The 14,985-nt window shown below is 52.0% G+C and overlaps 2 protein-coding genes across 24 annotated transcripts in view; one reads left to right on the plus strand and one right to left on the minus strand.

The window, feature by feature from the left end:
- Positions 1-603, minus strand: part of COL6A3 (collagen type VI alpha 3 chain) — a 55,863-nt gene extending 55,260 nt beyond the window's left edge. For 4 of the 13 annotated variants that reach the window (XM_068686237.1, XM_068686235.1, XM_068686234.1 and 1 more), the window contains exon 1: positions 309-603. The gene's annotated coding sequence lies outside the window, so the exon portion shown is untranslated. The remainder of the gene's footprint in view (positions 1-308) is intronic. The other 9 variants (XM_068686240.1, XM_068686239.1, XM_068686238.1 and 6 more) reach the window with 5 other exon arrangements.
- A 796-nt stretch (positions 604-1,399) lies between these two features.
- The window catches only part of MLPH (melanophilin), a 30,188-nt gene continuing 16,602 nt past the window's right edge, over positions 1,400-14,985 (plus strand). Inside the window, exons 1-10 of one of the 11 annotated variants that reach the window (XM_068686252.1) lie at positions 3,744-3,790; positions 8,117-8,370; positions 8,458-8,589; positions 8,715-8,829; positions 9,198-9,272; positions 9,378-9,482; positions 11,306-11,370; positions 11,823-11,919; positions 12,731-12,855; positions 14,747-14,968. In XM_068686252.1, the coding sequence (XP_068542353.1) occupies positions 12,746-12,855; positions 14,747-14,968 (332 nt within the window). In that variant the 5' untranslated portion in view covers positions 3,744-3,790; positions 8,117-8,370; positions 8,458-8,589; ... (4 more) ...; positions 11,823-11,919; positions 12,731-12,745. Of the gene's footprint in view, positions 1,421-3,698; positions 3,791-4,407; positions 4,527-6,475; positions 6,700-8,116; positions 8,371-8,457; positions 8,590-8,714; positions 8,830-9,197; positions 9,273-9,377; positions 9,483-11,305; positions 11,371-11,822; positions 11,920-12,730; positions 12,856-14,746; positions 14,969-14,985 lie in introns of those variants that run through there. The other 10 variants (XM_068686251.1, XM_068686256.1, XM_068686255.1 and 7 more) reach the window with 10 other exon arrangements.

The raw sequence follows: 14,985 nt of genomic DNA on the forward strand, positions 1-14,985 counted from the left end.
AAGCCCTGCTGGGTGCTTTAAAATGAATTTAATTCAATTCCTTGTGGCCAGGAGCATCCCCGTGCACCTGTGATGCCTCGGCTCAAGGAGGAGGCTTTTGGGGTGCCCCGGTGTGAGCAAACCCGCTGCAGTGCTCCGCTTATCCACACCCGATGAAAAGCCAAAGGGTGGCTTCCCTCTGGGGACACTGCTCTGGGTTTTGCCTAAAACACCTTAAAAAAAATAAAAATTGACAGCTCGGCAAGGAAGGGAACCACGAAGAGAAGCGAGCACAGGCAAAGAGCTCCCGCACGGACAACGCCACTTACCCCTGAGCGAACCCCTGGAAAATAAAAAAAAGTTGCTTATTCCGGGATTTGGGGGTTTTGTTGCTTGTTTTTTTTCCTCTCCGAAGAGCTGCTCAGCCCCGCTGCATGGTGTGCTGGTTCTGCCCGGGCTGCCTGCCTCCTCGTCGGCTTCCTCGGAGGGACGAGGACGCCGCGGGCACGCTGGTCCCCGTTGGGCGGCTGCCACGGGGTCTGTGCGGGGCCGGGAGAGGCGGCTGGCGTGGAACGGCTGGGGGCCGGGCGCTGCAAATGGGATCCAGATGCTTCTTGCTGAGGTCAGAATTGCTCATCACACACGGTCCTTCCCCCCCCCCCCTGCACACTGCCCTCCCCTCCCCAGCGCTCCCCTGGGGACGCCTCCGCACTCGGCGGGTTCCCTGGCCTGAATTTTTTTGCCTGTTATTCGTCTGTGGAGGAGAAAAAAAAAAAAAAAAAAGAAAGAAAGAAAGAAAAAAAGAGAAAAAGAAAAAAAAAAAAGAGAGAGGGAGGAAAAAAAAAAAAAAAAAAAGAGAAAAAAAAAATCCGGGTGGCGGGAGGTTATTCCAATAGCATGACTTTCACTCAGGAGCTAAGGGCTGGGCTTGGATGCTCGCAGCACACAGGACACGCCAAGGACTGTACCAAGTTACGCAGGGCTCCCTTGAAGCCCTTCGGGATGCCCGAGGCTGCAGAAAGCCCGGCCAAGCCCTCCCTGCAGCTACCAGAGGGTCTGTAACTCAGTTTCCCATCCGATGCAGCAGGAGAAGCGGTGGTGGGCTACGTCCTCCGCTCCCTGTGCCCCTCGGGGAATTAAAGTCAGACCCTTAACATAAAGATAAACACTTTAAAACACACAGAGCCTAGAGAAAAATCCCTAGTGAAAGCCTGAACGGTGCTGGAGCAAGTCAGGCGCTGACAATGAGCGAGTGCCCGATCAGTGACTCATTTTTCACCTTCATCCAGTGCAAAAATACCTTGCAGCCTTCCTTTAGCAGAGCAAACCAGGCAGGTCTTGGGTTTATTTTTTTAGCTCTCTGCTTCTGCAGTGACAGAAGGACGCTGGCCAAAATTAAACACTCCAGTCTGGACTGGGTTGCTTTCTGCAAGAATTTATGGTAAGGAAACCAATTTTTTTCCCTTGCCCCTGTTTGGGTCCATATAAGGCTGGAGCCGGGCATCAAACAGTCAAGTTCCCTTCAGTTGCTCCAAATGGGGATTTATGATGTTTGCTCTAGGTTTTGTGCAGTTTGAAAGGCTCGCCACATTAAAATAAAATAAAATAGCTGGAATGCTTCGGGAAGGCACTGAGCTCTCCAGCTGATGCAATAGCTCACCCCAGCAATGGTGCAGGGACCGGAGGAACTTTGCAGGGGGGGGCAAAGGCAAACACCCCTGGCCATGTGCCCTAAAGGAAGAGGGTCCCCTCCCCGAATTTTGAACGATGGATCTTGGTTGTTCCCTGGGGGAAAAGAGAGGCAGTGCCTGGAAAAAAGGGAGCCATGGGGAAGGCAGTGATGGACGAGTGGCACTGGGCATGGTGGGTGGAGGACCAAGAGCATCCAATGGAGGGGCAACTTGTCCAAATCAAAGCATTTTCTTCAAAAATTTGGTTGCCCCTTGCAATGGCAGAGAGGGATCTGGGGAACCGGCTGCAGGGATGGTGCTGGTGCAAAACAACCAAATAAAATTCAGAGGGGATTTACTACCTTTAAAATTTGAGGTTTGAAATTGCAAACCCCAAACCCTTGCTCCGAGCTCACCCACACGTCTCGGCCTCGCTCCACCCGTGCAATGCAGCCAGAGAAAATTGCGTCCACCAGGCATGCTCCAGTGGCTCCAGTTTGCTGCCACCAGTGGAAACCAGTACGGCACGGCCACAGGAGCACCTGGGGTTTGTCTTGCTGCTGCTTCAGCTGAGCCTTCAGAAAGAAAAATTTTCTGCCTGGCGATCAGGGTAGGCAGGAAAACATTTTAAAGTTTTATTTTTAAGAAGGAAAGTACAAAACACAGGAAAGCTCCAGCTACCCCAGAACAGTAGTGAAAAACAGCCAAGATACGGGACTGTAGATAAATAATGTGAAAATATTGGTGAAACACATACGGATCCCATTATGGGCCTATCACGGCCCTATTGAGAACATATTTAACTTGTTAGTGTTTATTCCCTTCGTGATGCAGAATTTGTCTTAATATGGTTCTAATACTGCAGCAGCTTTTACCAAGTGCCCCAATGATTAAATGAGACTGGGAGAGGCCTTCAATTCCCACATGATTGCCTTCATGACCCTAATAACCTAGCTAAAAGCTTTTCCTTCCCCAAAAGAGGTTTCATAGCTGGGGACCGCAGCCAGCTGGGATGCAGTGGGTGTTTTAGGGCAGGGGAATTACATTTTTTCAACCGTTTCCCTGAGGTCCCGACCACCGTCACTGCAGCATCCTGGGAGGGAGACATCCTCAGGGACAGGCTTCTTTCTGTTCCCAGAAACCCCCTTTGGAAACTGGTAAAAGGCGGAATCACAGCACCGCGGTCATTTCTAGAGGGCTGTGAGTAAGTTTAACAAGATTTCCTCCCCGGTACGTTAATGACTGGATGTGATGAATGCGCTGAGCCAAGAGGGTTTTCAGGAATCCTCTTTCCATCCACGATAATAAAATAAAAGCCCCGTGTGCTCCTTCCTCACGTCAGGCAGGGATCGGGGTGATCCCAAATTTACCGGGACACAGTGGGTGCTCTGCTGGTTGCAGTATCCCAGCTTGGCCCCATCCTTGAGCACCATCTGGTGGCTTCTCCACCGGGGACTCCTTGGGCATCCTCCAGACCCGTGGCCACCTTCATCCCCTCAAATCAAACCTGTCCCTGCAAGGCAGGGGTGCTGCATGCCAGGAAATTCAGGGGTACCCCCAAAACTCTTTCCCCATCACCAACCCGAGCACGATTTCAAAGAGCAAGCTCTTTTTTCTTGCCCTGCTAAAACCAGGCACGGGCATCCCGGCTGCAGCTTGCCTTTTAATTTTGCTCGGAATAGATGGTTTTAATTAGCTCCGAGGCATTAGTCATTGCTTTCTTCCAAATAGTCCCTCCACAACCAGCACCCCAGTTAGGAAATGGCCCAGGAAATGTTTTCTGAGGCTTTGCTTTTCTCTGCACTTTCTGTCTCCCTCCCAAGGCATTTGTACCACTTCTGATACCACCCTTGGCTGGAGTAAGAGAGCCAGGAGCATCCCTAGAGCAGGCAGAGAGGGTGGGAGAAAGCGAGCAGGGTTATTTGGAGTGGGAATTAAAGCATGAAATGGGACACCCAGCTCTGTCATTCCCAACCAGCATCCAGGTGCAAACGGGCCTTGATTGCAATCAGGGGCACACCTCCTAATTGGCACCAGGGCTGTGCAGGTATATTAGTGTGTCCCCAGGGCTGCTGGGGGTGATGCTGGGGGAGCTGCTGCCTTTTGGAGGGGCTCTGGCTGGTTCTGCTGTGTGATGTTGGGTAATGGATCTGTTTTGTCTCAGCTCCTTATCTGTAAGGCAGTGGGATTTGCCTCCTAAGCTTATGTGGAGGGTAAAGAGTGGTGGTGGGCATGCCTGCTGGAGTCTCGTGGGGGCTGGAGTGGCTGGGGCTTGACTTCTGTAATTAGGAAAAACCTTAAGGGTGGGAGCAAAAATTTCAGATCCCTCCATAGGACCAGAGGGGAAGTCCTTCTGGAAGGACAAATAGTGTAGGGCTGTTTGAAAAGCAGTTTAGTGGCTTCCTCTTAACCATTTTCTTATGTAGTTTAAAGCCAAAGGTGAAATAAAAGTTTCACCTGGCAGGAATACATGGGAGCTACTGAAATGCACTGTTTCTATCTTTCTCTTTTTTTTTTTTTCTTTTTTCCCTTCCAAACCAGAGCTCCTTGAAGCTTTTGGCTATGCTAGAAAATGTTTTGCCTCCGATAAGCCAGGCATTTTTAAAAGGGTGCCTGTCTTGTTGCAACGCCTCCAGCTGAGGCCAATACTGCTAACTAAGCATAAAGATGGGATAAGCCCCAAAGAAGCAATAAAAGCAAGCCCATGGCAGGGCTGTATGAATGTATACATCCTTAATCCGTGTTTGCATGGATGCAGGAGAGCTCATAACTCAAGTGAAGAAACCTTGGAGGCTGACCAGCTGCAGCCTGCAGAAAGGGCTGCTGGAAGGGCTCTGTGGTGTCTGCCACGGGAAGGAACAAACTGCTATGAAATATGCAAGTAACAGGAATAATTTCCTTTCTAACACAATGTGCAGCTTGTAGGTCAGTAAAATACAACGTGAGCCACAGCACTTGGCTTCTAGGAAAGAAATTAGATGAGGTATTTCTCCAAGTAGGAGATGTAAGGCTGGAAACGGGTTTGTGATGTCTTGGCCAAAGCAGACCTTGCCAGCCATCACCATGGCTGCTCCTGTTTTCTCGCATAGATGCTTCCAGGCAATGCCCCTTGAGATGTAAAGGGGGAGAGGAGATCACTGAAAATGCAAAGCTTTGTGTAGGTACACCTGTCCTGGGGGCGTTCTTGTTGAGGTTCCCTATTGCAGGAATAATGTCTGATGAGGCAGGACTTGGGGGATGTTGAGTTTTCCCCCTGCAAATGGCTGAAGCTCCTCTGAAAGCTAAAAAAGCCAACATTTTTGCCTAAATCCACCTAAAATTCTCACTTTTCTTTGACCAGATGCCGGCTCACCTGCGGAGGACCAAGTGCAAACCAGTAAGTGGGACTGGCTGCCATGCCAAACAAAATCTCACATGGGGGGAGAAAACAGGGCTCTAATTTTAAAAAAAAAAAAAAAAAATGCACTAATAATCTAGATGTAAGGTCCCCACTTATGATCTGGATACAGTGGGAGGCAGAGAGGTAGAGGAAGCTTTTGGAAAGCATTTATCTGGGGAAGAGATTGTTGTTTTGCTGAGGTTTGGTAACATTTTTGCTGAGGAAGCCAGGCTGGTTTAGCAGGTCTTGCAACCTCATAGCTTGGTTTTGGGGAGCCACAAAAGTCTGGGAGGTCAGTAGGATCCTTGATGCATCCAGAAATATCTCCCAGATGCTCGCAGCATCTGCAGTGGTGCAGGTCTCCCCAACTACAAACGTGGGTCTCCCTTTGGGTGCCCCCAAAGGACAGGGGCTGGGGACATCCCTGGGTGTGAGCTCAACCTGTCCCCACGCAGGAAGAGGTGGGGACAGCTTTGCCTGGTTACTGTTGCTGTTTACCACCCTCCCCAGCCGCTCATGGAAAAAAAAAAAAAATGGAAAAAAATCCACATAAAACATGGAGCCAGCAGCCCTGCCAGCCTGACTAATGCGTCCTCTCTCAAACGTTTTCATTCATTCATCCCACAGCCGGATGAGGGGAAATGGCACCGCTCACCCCCGGCAGAGCGACGCCGGGCTTGTCCCCAAAAACGCCCAGCAGCCAGTCACCTGCAAGCTGGGACGGGGCTGGTCTTTATGGGACCTACATGGAGGAGGCAGGGGGTGCCAGAGCAGCCCGGAGGAGTTACGTGGCCCATAAATGACTTGGCCAGGCACCCTGTCCCCTGGCCTTGGGGACAGCGTGTTCCCTGCTCGCTCCTCCTAGGGAGGAGGCGCGTGGAGAGAGTGAGTGTGCCGCGGGTGATGCTCCCAAAAAAGCTGCCACCGAGCACGTTGTAGGCACCCCCACCCCACACACACACCCCTTCTAGAAAATGCTGGGCACAAAGACACGAATTCAGACCATTTCTGGGGGTGTGAAGGTGCAAAAAGTGGATTTGGAAAGCCTCCCTGCCTCTCCGGGGATGTTGCTTCTCTGCTCAAAGATGTTTCCCTGCTGCATGGCGGCCTCTTGCTGGAGGGCTGAGAAGTGACTGCTGCTCCCCCAGAGCCACTTGGAGGCTCAAAGAAAACCTCCCCTAGCCCAGAAATCCCCTCCAGGTCTGGCACATGGGAACAAAACCCCTGCTCCAAACTGGGGTAATGGCAGATGCAACCCCACAGCTGGAGTATGGGGTCCTTTTCCCCCCACACCTGGCTTGGGGCATCACAACCAGGTCCGAGGGCCCTAAGGGTCTTTCCCAACCAAATTCATCCTGTGATAAGGGTGTGGGAGGTGTTATTTAAGGGAGGATGCTGCAGGGGGTGTAGGTGTGCGGGGAGCAACAACCGGATCCTCTGTGCTGCCTAACAGCAGGGGATATTTTTACATTATGTGACCTGAAATGCTTCGCCGAAATGCCAGTTTGGCCTGTGTTCAGCTAGCATGAGCACCAAAAAGAGAGGGAAAGAGACCTGATTTTTTCCCCCCCTAAGAGGCCAGCCCTGGCCAGGCTTCACTGCAGTCATGGGGCAGCAGCTGGGATTTTCCTTCTCCACCAAGGGGAGGAACAGGGAGGAGGGAAGGAAACGGTGAGCGCTCCCGGGGGGTTGGGAGAGCTTTCTAAAGGCAACAGGACGGACAAACGGGGGCTCTTAGCATTGGGGCTGGTTGCTCTCCTGTGGTTTGGCCTTTTGCGGGGTGGGAAGGGCACCTCTGTGGTGGTGGTACCTGGCGAGAGAGCTGAGAAAAACTTGTTTATGGGAGGGAAATACGGTGCGTCTGCAGCTGCATTTTGTGCTGGGCTCCGCACGGTGGCACAAGGAAACCTCTCTCCGGAGGAGCATCCCCCAGCTCTTTCTCTTTGCTCCAGCGATATTTTGGCCAGGAGAGGAGCAGCACAAGGCTTCTGCAAGCCAGGCAGGGATGTGGGGACACCCCACAGCCTCTCGGGGGCATTTAGGATGCTGGGTGCCTCTGTTGGGCAGCTCCCTTTGGAGAGCCCCAGGGTGTCGCTTGGAGGCGTGCTGCTGGCACTGCTCCCTTGCCAGCCTGCTCTCCTCCTCGCTGTTTATTTCTGGGGTTAACAGGGGCTGGCTGCTCGGATGAGGGGGGGAAATCATCATCTGACCGGCCCCAAACCACACAAACACAGCAGCCCTGTGGCTCCGGCTTGCCTCGATGGCTGGAGGAGGAGAAAAGCAGCTGATGCTGCTGCTCTGCTGGAGCCAGCCGGCTGTGTAACCAGAGGCTGCTGATAAGCAGATGACTTCTCAGCCCATCTCCGCTAGCAGCATCCCGCTGGGGTGTCACGGGGAGAGTTTGCTTTGAAACCCAGCCTGGGGAGAGGCTGATTTTGGGCAGGGGGCCTCCATCACCTCCTGCACCACCTACGTTAGGGGCAGCACTGCTTGTCCCTCCTGTGCCCTGGCTGGAGCCTGCCAGCAGGGCACGGGGAGCCAGCAGCACGTGGAAAAGAGGGCAGAGAGGGCCAAATGGAAACTCATTAGGGAGCGGATCGACCGGCAGCCCTCCCTCGGTGGGGCCAGCAAAGGCTCCCCTTGCGCGCCCTTGCTGCGAGCGCTTGCGCAGCGGTGAGCTTTGCAGCTCCAGCCTGTCCTTCCCCTCCTCTCTGCCCCTGGAATCATGTCTGACAGGGACAGCAGCAGCCCGAGGGCTGGGAACCAGCACCAGGTGATGCTACCTGGCTCAGGAGCAGGTTTGGGATGGATGGAGATGGAGCTGCGGGCATGGGAGTAGCTGAAGGTGCTGCCAGTCCGCTTGTCCCCAGCCCAGCTCCTGGGCTCTGCGTCTTCATTTCCATGCCAACCTCTGCCCCATCTCCTGACAGCCCAAAATCTGGCCAAAATCCTTGTGCCCTTGCTTGGGGTTAAGGTCAGAGAGCAGGATGCACCTCAGCAGGTCTGGGAGTGCCACGGCGCTGTCCCACATCAGAGCAGGTCACGGGGAGGGAACAACAAAAAAAAAAAACTATTTATTTTCATCCAGTGTTCAAATAGATTGAGCAATGCTCTGAGAACACCCTGCGGTATGAGCACATACCTGTGGCTGGCAGAGCTGGGCTTGGCCAGCACAAAGCAGCCCATGAAGCCTGTGGGGTCCCCGAGGAACCCAAAACCCCTCATAGGAGAGGATTAGGGGAGAGCATCACCTCAGAAAGCTTATCGAGGAGAGGGTTATTCCAGCACAACCAAGCTGCCCTGCTTCCTCACAGGTTTTCCCACCTGCATTTGGCTTGCTAGGTAGGTCAGCACTGCATTTATCAGCGTAGGGATGTGGTCTGACGGCCACACAAAACCTTATCTCGTCCCCTATTTCCGTGTGAGCAGGGCGGGTGCCAGGCCGTCCCTCTGGAACAACGAGGGCTTGTTTTTCCCCACGGGAAAGAGCTGTGAAAGGCCACGCCGGGGCCCCGAGGTGCTTTCACTTCTCCTGCTTGCTCCTACCAAGCCGTCCTGCAGGTAGGGATCCCGAGGCCGGGTTATAAACCCCACTGTGGAAATGTTCCCAGCACTGCCGCGACCCTATTAAACGCTCTGGCAGCCAAGCGAGCTTGTTTATGGGAATTTCCTGGGTATTTTGCCAGCTTATGGGATAAAAGTTGGGGTGACCTCCCAGAGGGTGCCCTCTCCAGGATCCTACATGCTGAATCTGGCAGCAGGGCTTTGCTCCTGGTGATCAGCCCCGCCGCCTCGCTCCTGGTAAGTGCAGTCTTATTTTTCAGTCTTATTCCAGAAGGCTTGAGTGTAAAGCTGTGTTATCGCCCAGCATTACATCAAAACCCATCACAGCCCGGAGAATGGCACGCAAAGGCCTGAGGAAGTGGGGTATCACCCCCTCCATCTCTGTTTCGGTGGCACGATCGGATGCCAGGCGCCAAATTATCTCGGCCCCGCTGTTGCGCGCTGCAGCCAGCCTGAGATGCGCCGTGTCTGGGGTGTCAGCTCAGAGAATCTGGGCAAGATCTGATCTCAGCGTTAGATAGCTCCTTCCACGGGCTCACATCTGCTCGGTGGTGGTTTCTGATGCGTAAATAGTGAAAGCAAAGTATTGGGGTTTTTGTTTGTAGTCCGGTGCCTTGAAAGCAGGATCCAAGTGAGCTCCAGGCCAAGAGTCCTTGTGCATCTGAAATCCCGTGTTCAAGGTAAGATTTCTGGGTATAAACGCATCAAATTCGGTGTGGGGATGTCACTTTTTTTTTTTATGGATCTCAGCCAGCCTCCAGGGACTTGCCTCTAGTTTTCTTCAGAAAAACCGAGTCCTCTGCTATCAGCCCTTCCCTCACGTCGTCTCCCCAGCAGGCTGGTGGCAGCAGAGGAGATGTGTGGGGTCGGCTTCTCTGCCTTTTAACGGGGTAAGGAAACCCCTCTGGACTCCAGCAGAGCAGGAACGAGCTCAGTGATGGCAGCCCGTGTCTTCAGACAGCCCGAAGCAAGCTCTCCAGACGTGCCCAAACTCCTGCATTACAGCCTCCTGCGTTTCCCAGGCTGCCAGCTCTGCAGAGCCCTTTGCCTCAGCGCGGTTCGTTTGCGCCCCTGCTAATTGTCAGAACAGGAACATCCAGTTGCGGTCCCCACCTGATAAATAGGATCTTCTTTGCATCTCTGTAGGTGCTCAGGGCCCCAAAGCAACTGGCAAAGCCCGTGGCCACCTCCGCAGCGTTGTGGAGCAAGCAGGCTCCTCCACCCTAAATTTTATGACCTGTTCAAGCTTCTGTGGCCCCTTCCCCAAGTATTTCACACCTAAGATGTGTGATCAGCATTAAAATTGTCGATGAACTCACCCAGAGACAGGCTCTGACACCTCGTTGCCCAGACATGAGCAGGATTTGTGCATGCTTGGTGCAGCCTGCTGGACCCAAAACTTGGTTTTCTCCTGCTATAATGCGGTGAAATTGGATCATGTTTTGGGGCTTGCTTCTCTCTGAAGGCAATGCAACACCTCTCACGTCAGGTAGAGAACGGGCTTGTAGCATAATCCTTCAAAATCTGGTTAGGTCCACATTGGAGAAACCTGGCTAGATAAGAGAAGGGAGAAAAAATCTGGTTAGATAAGAGAAGGGAGAGGTCATGCATCCTGCTGCTCCATCACCCAGCTTTGTAATGCTCATATGATTAGGGAAAAACACCCCAAATCCATTTTCCACCCTGTAAATGACACTCCACAAACATCTTTTTCTGATCCCGTGACTGTTATTTTCTAATTGATAATTAATGTTGAAAGGCCACTTTCTTTAAGTGAGGCTGCCGGGGTCGTTCTGGCAGCATCCAAACAAGCTGTGGTCATGCAGTAAAGTAATTAAACGGTTGTATTAATAGAAAAAAAAAAAAAACTATCCCTCATGGGCCATGTACAGAAATAGCAGAGGCATTGTACGCCCCTTCCCTGTCCTTCTTGTTTTGCTCTGATGTGCTGGGGTTGGAAGATAAGAGGTCTTTGTAGAAGAGCCCCTGCAAGTTCCCTCTGCAGCACTTGGGGCAGAAATTTGGAAAATCAAACTTCATTATTCTTTTAAAAATAGCCTCTTTTGTCCCTTGGTTTGGCCATGCAGTGCCTGGAATTACCAGGTGAAAAACAAGGATCAGGAGTGAGAGCATTGGCAGGCTCCCTGGGGTGGGATTTGCTGAATTTGCTGAGATCAGTGAGCGGTATCTCATCCAGTGAGCTTGTCGAAATCTGCTCACGGAGGATGGGTTTGCTTCCAGTTATCGGAAAATACACCACAGAAGGCCCAGGCCACTTGTGCTCTGTATCAGTTTACAGTTGATTTTATAAAGGACTGCCAAGAAATGCAAAGATAACAGCAAACATTAACGCCGTGCTTAACAGAGCAGCCCCGAAGGAATGCTTCTCTTAGAGAACCTACCCCCAAAATCCCATCCCTTTACTTTAACACACACAAAAAAGCCTCCTCCTGCCTCACATCCCTGCTCCGAACTCCCACCCCGTGCATGCGTGGTCACTGCAAGCACTGGTGAACTTCACATCATGCTGTCTGGCCCCATGACATGTGATAGCATCTCTCTGTGTGGTTCCGTTGTTTGGATAGATTTATTTATTTTTTTTTTTTTTACATCAGTTCACAAGATTCGGGAGCCCGCGTGAATAGTTGTTGGAGGAAGCGATGATAGGGGAACCAGCTGCGGTCGGGCAGATTTAATTTTCTTTCCCATGCAGAAGCTGTGATCGCCGAAAGCCTGCGTCTGAACCTCTGCAAAACTCTGCAAACTGCCTTGAAAAAGGTAAAAAAACCACCTTTTTTGGCTAGTACATTGAGTTGGGGTGGGGGAAGAGTTTGCCTAAAATAATGTGGTTCCCAAGATTTATGCCAGTCTATGGACTTGCCTCCAAGGAGCTGCCCACGTGATGTTTTTCTGACAAAACCAGCACTTTTCAGGGGTGTGGGCACTTAGCTATCCGTGTACTTTTAAATTTTGTTTTGTTTTATTTTTACATTTTCATTGCGTAGCAGGCCACGCGTCGGTGCGTCCTTGTCCTTGCATCCCAAGGGGTGCAAACCCTAATCTGAGATCCTGGCTTGCACCAAAAGGCCCTGGAACAGGGTCTTGTTGTGATGTTAATTGGCGTTTATTGACCTGCTTTGCTGTTCGGATTCAGTGGGGCTTTCAAATACACTTATGTAAGGGCAGCCCGGCTCGCCTCTGCCCCTGCCAAAAACCTAATTGCTTTTGAGGGAGCACGTCTGTGCTGGACATCAGCGAGGCTCCTGTGTTCCTCCTCTGCAGCTCAGCGTCTCTAACAACTGCTTTTTCTGCACCAAATTCCTCCAGGTAGGGACTCAGAAATCCTCTTCTGGCTCTGTTCGTAGAGTTTAGCCTAATCCTTGTTTCGGGAAAGTTGTTGGGGTAGAAAACTCCCTGCAAAAATCCTTCCCTGCTCCCACCCGGCTGAATGTTTCTCCCCTTTGCTCCTGCTGGCTTGCTTTTTGATAAGATACCTGTCAAGGGAAAAGAAGTGTGCCTAGGATTGCTCCGATGGAGATAAGGAAAGGGTTTCTTTTAATGTTCAAGATCGTTGTGCTAAAACACAATGTTTTACCCAGAGAGGGAGCAGCAAGCATGATAACAAGACCAGCTTTGCTAATTGGATTATTGCAATTTAAATATATTCCTTCGCATATATGAGGTACTTAGCTTTTTTTTTTTTTTTTTAATCCTGTCAAACCATCTTTTCTTGATAACTGTAAATGAGGGGAGCACCGTGCCCTAATTAGGCTGTTTGTTACGAGTGAAGCTCAGCTTCTCCTGGCCGCTGGGAGAGCAGCTGATGAACACAGGAGGCCTTTTTCTGGCACGGTCATGCTGGTGACAGCACCCCAAGGTGCTTTTTGATCCCCACACAAGGCTGTAGGTGCAGGACGGTGGGTTTAAGGGTCGAAATACAGCAAGGAGCAGAGGCTTGGGGGCGCTGAGGCGGTGCTGGGGCAGGCTGGTGGGACCCGGCGTGCCGGAGCCGGTCGCTCCGGGCGAGCTGGCACACCAGGGGATGCTCAGCCCCGTGCCAAGCCCCGCGGCTTTCCTGCCTTTTTTCCCCCTGGGGAGGCGTTTTAAGCTCCGTGACGTGGCTGTTTTTGTTGCTCAGACTCGCCGGCGAGAGATGGGGAGGAAGCTGGATCTCTCCAAGCTGACCGATGAGGAGGCCAGGCACGTCTGGGAGGTGGTTCGGAGGGACTTCGACCTGCGGAAGAAAGAGGAGGAACGGCTGGAGTGAGTACCCACACCACGGGGTCTGGCAGATGTCGCAGTATTTAGTGTGGGAGATCGGTGGTCAGCAATTTAGTGGGTCCTGGGAGCCCATGGGGTCTTATAGGATCTCCAAGAAATAACTGAACCTGTTATCGGTAGGCTTAAATATGTTGTGTGCGCCACTCTGGGCAAGTTTTAGGGAGCCACAGGTTGGGACAGGAAAGTCACCAGAAGAGCAAATGGATGTACGTTCATACCCTTAAAAAAAGGACATTTGATAGAGATGATTTCTCCCCCAGATCACAAGGGGAGGGTGAGTGCCTGAGAGTCATCCTTTGCTAGGGATTTCCCCTAGGATGCTCGCCCTGGAAGAAATCAGCCTCGATCTCAGCCACAGAAGAAGCAAGTAGGTTTGAAATATTCCCCTTTTCATGAGCTGCAGGAGGGCATGGGAGCCTCGCTGGCTTGCTGGTGCAATTAACTGGGAGATTTGATGATAGCTGGTAGGAAAACTGGTTCACCTGCCGGGGGGGATGGCAAAACACGGCATGGCAGCGGGTGTCCTCGGCTCCTGCAGCTCTGCCCCTCCGTGGAGATGGACAAGGAAGGGAGCATGCCTGTATAAAACAAAATGCAAGGAAAAAGGGTTAAAAGAGCCTGTTTTCTTGAGCTGTGTGTCTAGAAGCTGGTTTGTAGGGCTGGCATAGTCTGCAGCATCATGGGTTTTCTGTTTGGGGCTTTGTTTTTGGTATCCCCATAGAAATGTCCTGCTCAACATTAGCACCGTGTTGCTAGCAACACTGCTAGGAGGGTGAGCATCTGAATATCAAAAAGTAGACGCCCAAGTGGGTCTTTATACTGATTTTACGTGTTCCAGAGCCTGGCTTAATGTAAGCTGGAGCCGCCCCAGCATAACAGTGAATGGTGTGCTGGCAGCAAGCTGGCTTTAAAAATCTCCATGGGGAAAAAGAAAAAAATAAATTGAGCTGATCCCTAATCCCAGTGCAAGGATCTGGGGGGGCTGGAGGGACATGAGTGGCACCTGGCGATGACCTGGCAGAGCTTTTGCCTTATGTTTTGCCTTTGTTTTTCCACGGCAAAGCCCTGGAGGAAAGTTTAGTGGTGGTGGAGCCAGCCAGGTACAGCAGAAACCCCGTGAAGCCTGCTGCTTGCTCGAGGTGTGTGGCCCAGGCTGATTTCTGCTCTGGAAAAGGCAGCTTCCAACCCTGCCTAGGCGGAAAACAAGCCTCGTAGGACCTTCCCTACAAGTCAAACAGCGTCTCGCAACCGTAGCCCCAAAGGCAAACATATTTGGGCTGGTGCAGAGAACAAACAAAGAGCCTTCAGGCAGAGCCTTCGGCCCCTGCTCTGGGCAGGTGGGTGGAAATGTGTGTTTTGGCTGGCCCTGCTGGCTGTTGCTGAGGGTCCCTCCTGCATGGGGACCAGCCCTGATAGCCAGGACTAGTGGCAGAGAGGACATGCTCCCAAAATTGTTCCCATTAGCTGGGCTTTCACAGGAGCATCACGAGCATCTCTGCCAGCTGTGGCCAGAACCTCACTGCACAGCCATCCTGTATTTGATATAAATCTGTGCTGAATTTAGCACCGAGGGACTGGATCAACACCTCTCTTAATTCTTCCTAATCTAAGATTGTAACCTGCTCTGAATCCAGAGCCCGAATGCTTTGCTTTGGCTCAGCTTATTTAACCCCCGATTTGTCATTAATTAGATTTGCCCTCCAGCTGTTTTCCACAAGCTGTGGGGCTCGGGGTGCCCCCTGGAAAATCATTCCCTGAAATGATCGAGGGTTACGGAGTTTGCCACGTGAGAGGTGGCAGAGCTCGGTGAGATTACGTTATATTACTGCCCACCACCTAACGCCTGTCCCTCTGCTTTGGGGTCTTTCTGCAGGGAGCTGAAGTGCAAGATCGACCAGGAAAGCAGCAAGAGGGCGTTCCTGACAAACCAGTCCCACCTCAACGAAACCCACTGCGTCCACTGCCTGCAGCCCTTCAAGTTCCTGCTGAACAGCAAGCGGCAGTGCCTGGACTGCCACTTCTACACCTGCAAGAGCTGCAGCCGCTACAACAAGAAGGAGCAGGGCTGGGTCTGCGACCCCTGCCGCCTCTCCAGGTACGGGGAAAAAATCT

The sequence above is a fragment of the Anas acuta genome, chromosome 6 (genome assembly GCF_963932015.1).
Source record: "Anas acuta chromosome 6, bAnaAcu1.1, whole genome shotgun sequence".
Lineage (NCBI taxonomy): Eukaryota > Metazoa > Chordata > Aves > Anseriformes > Anatidae > Anas > Anas acuta.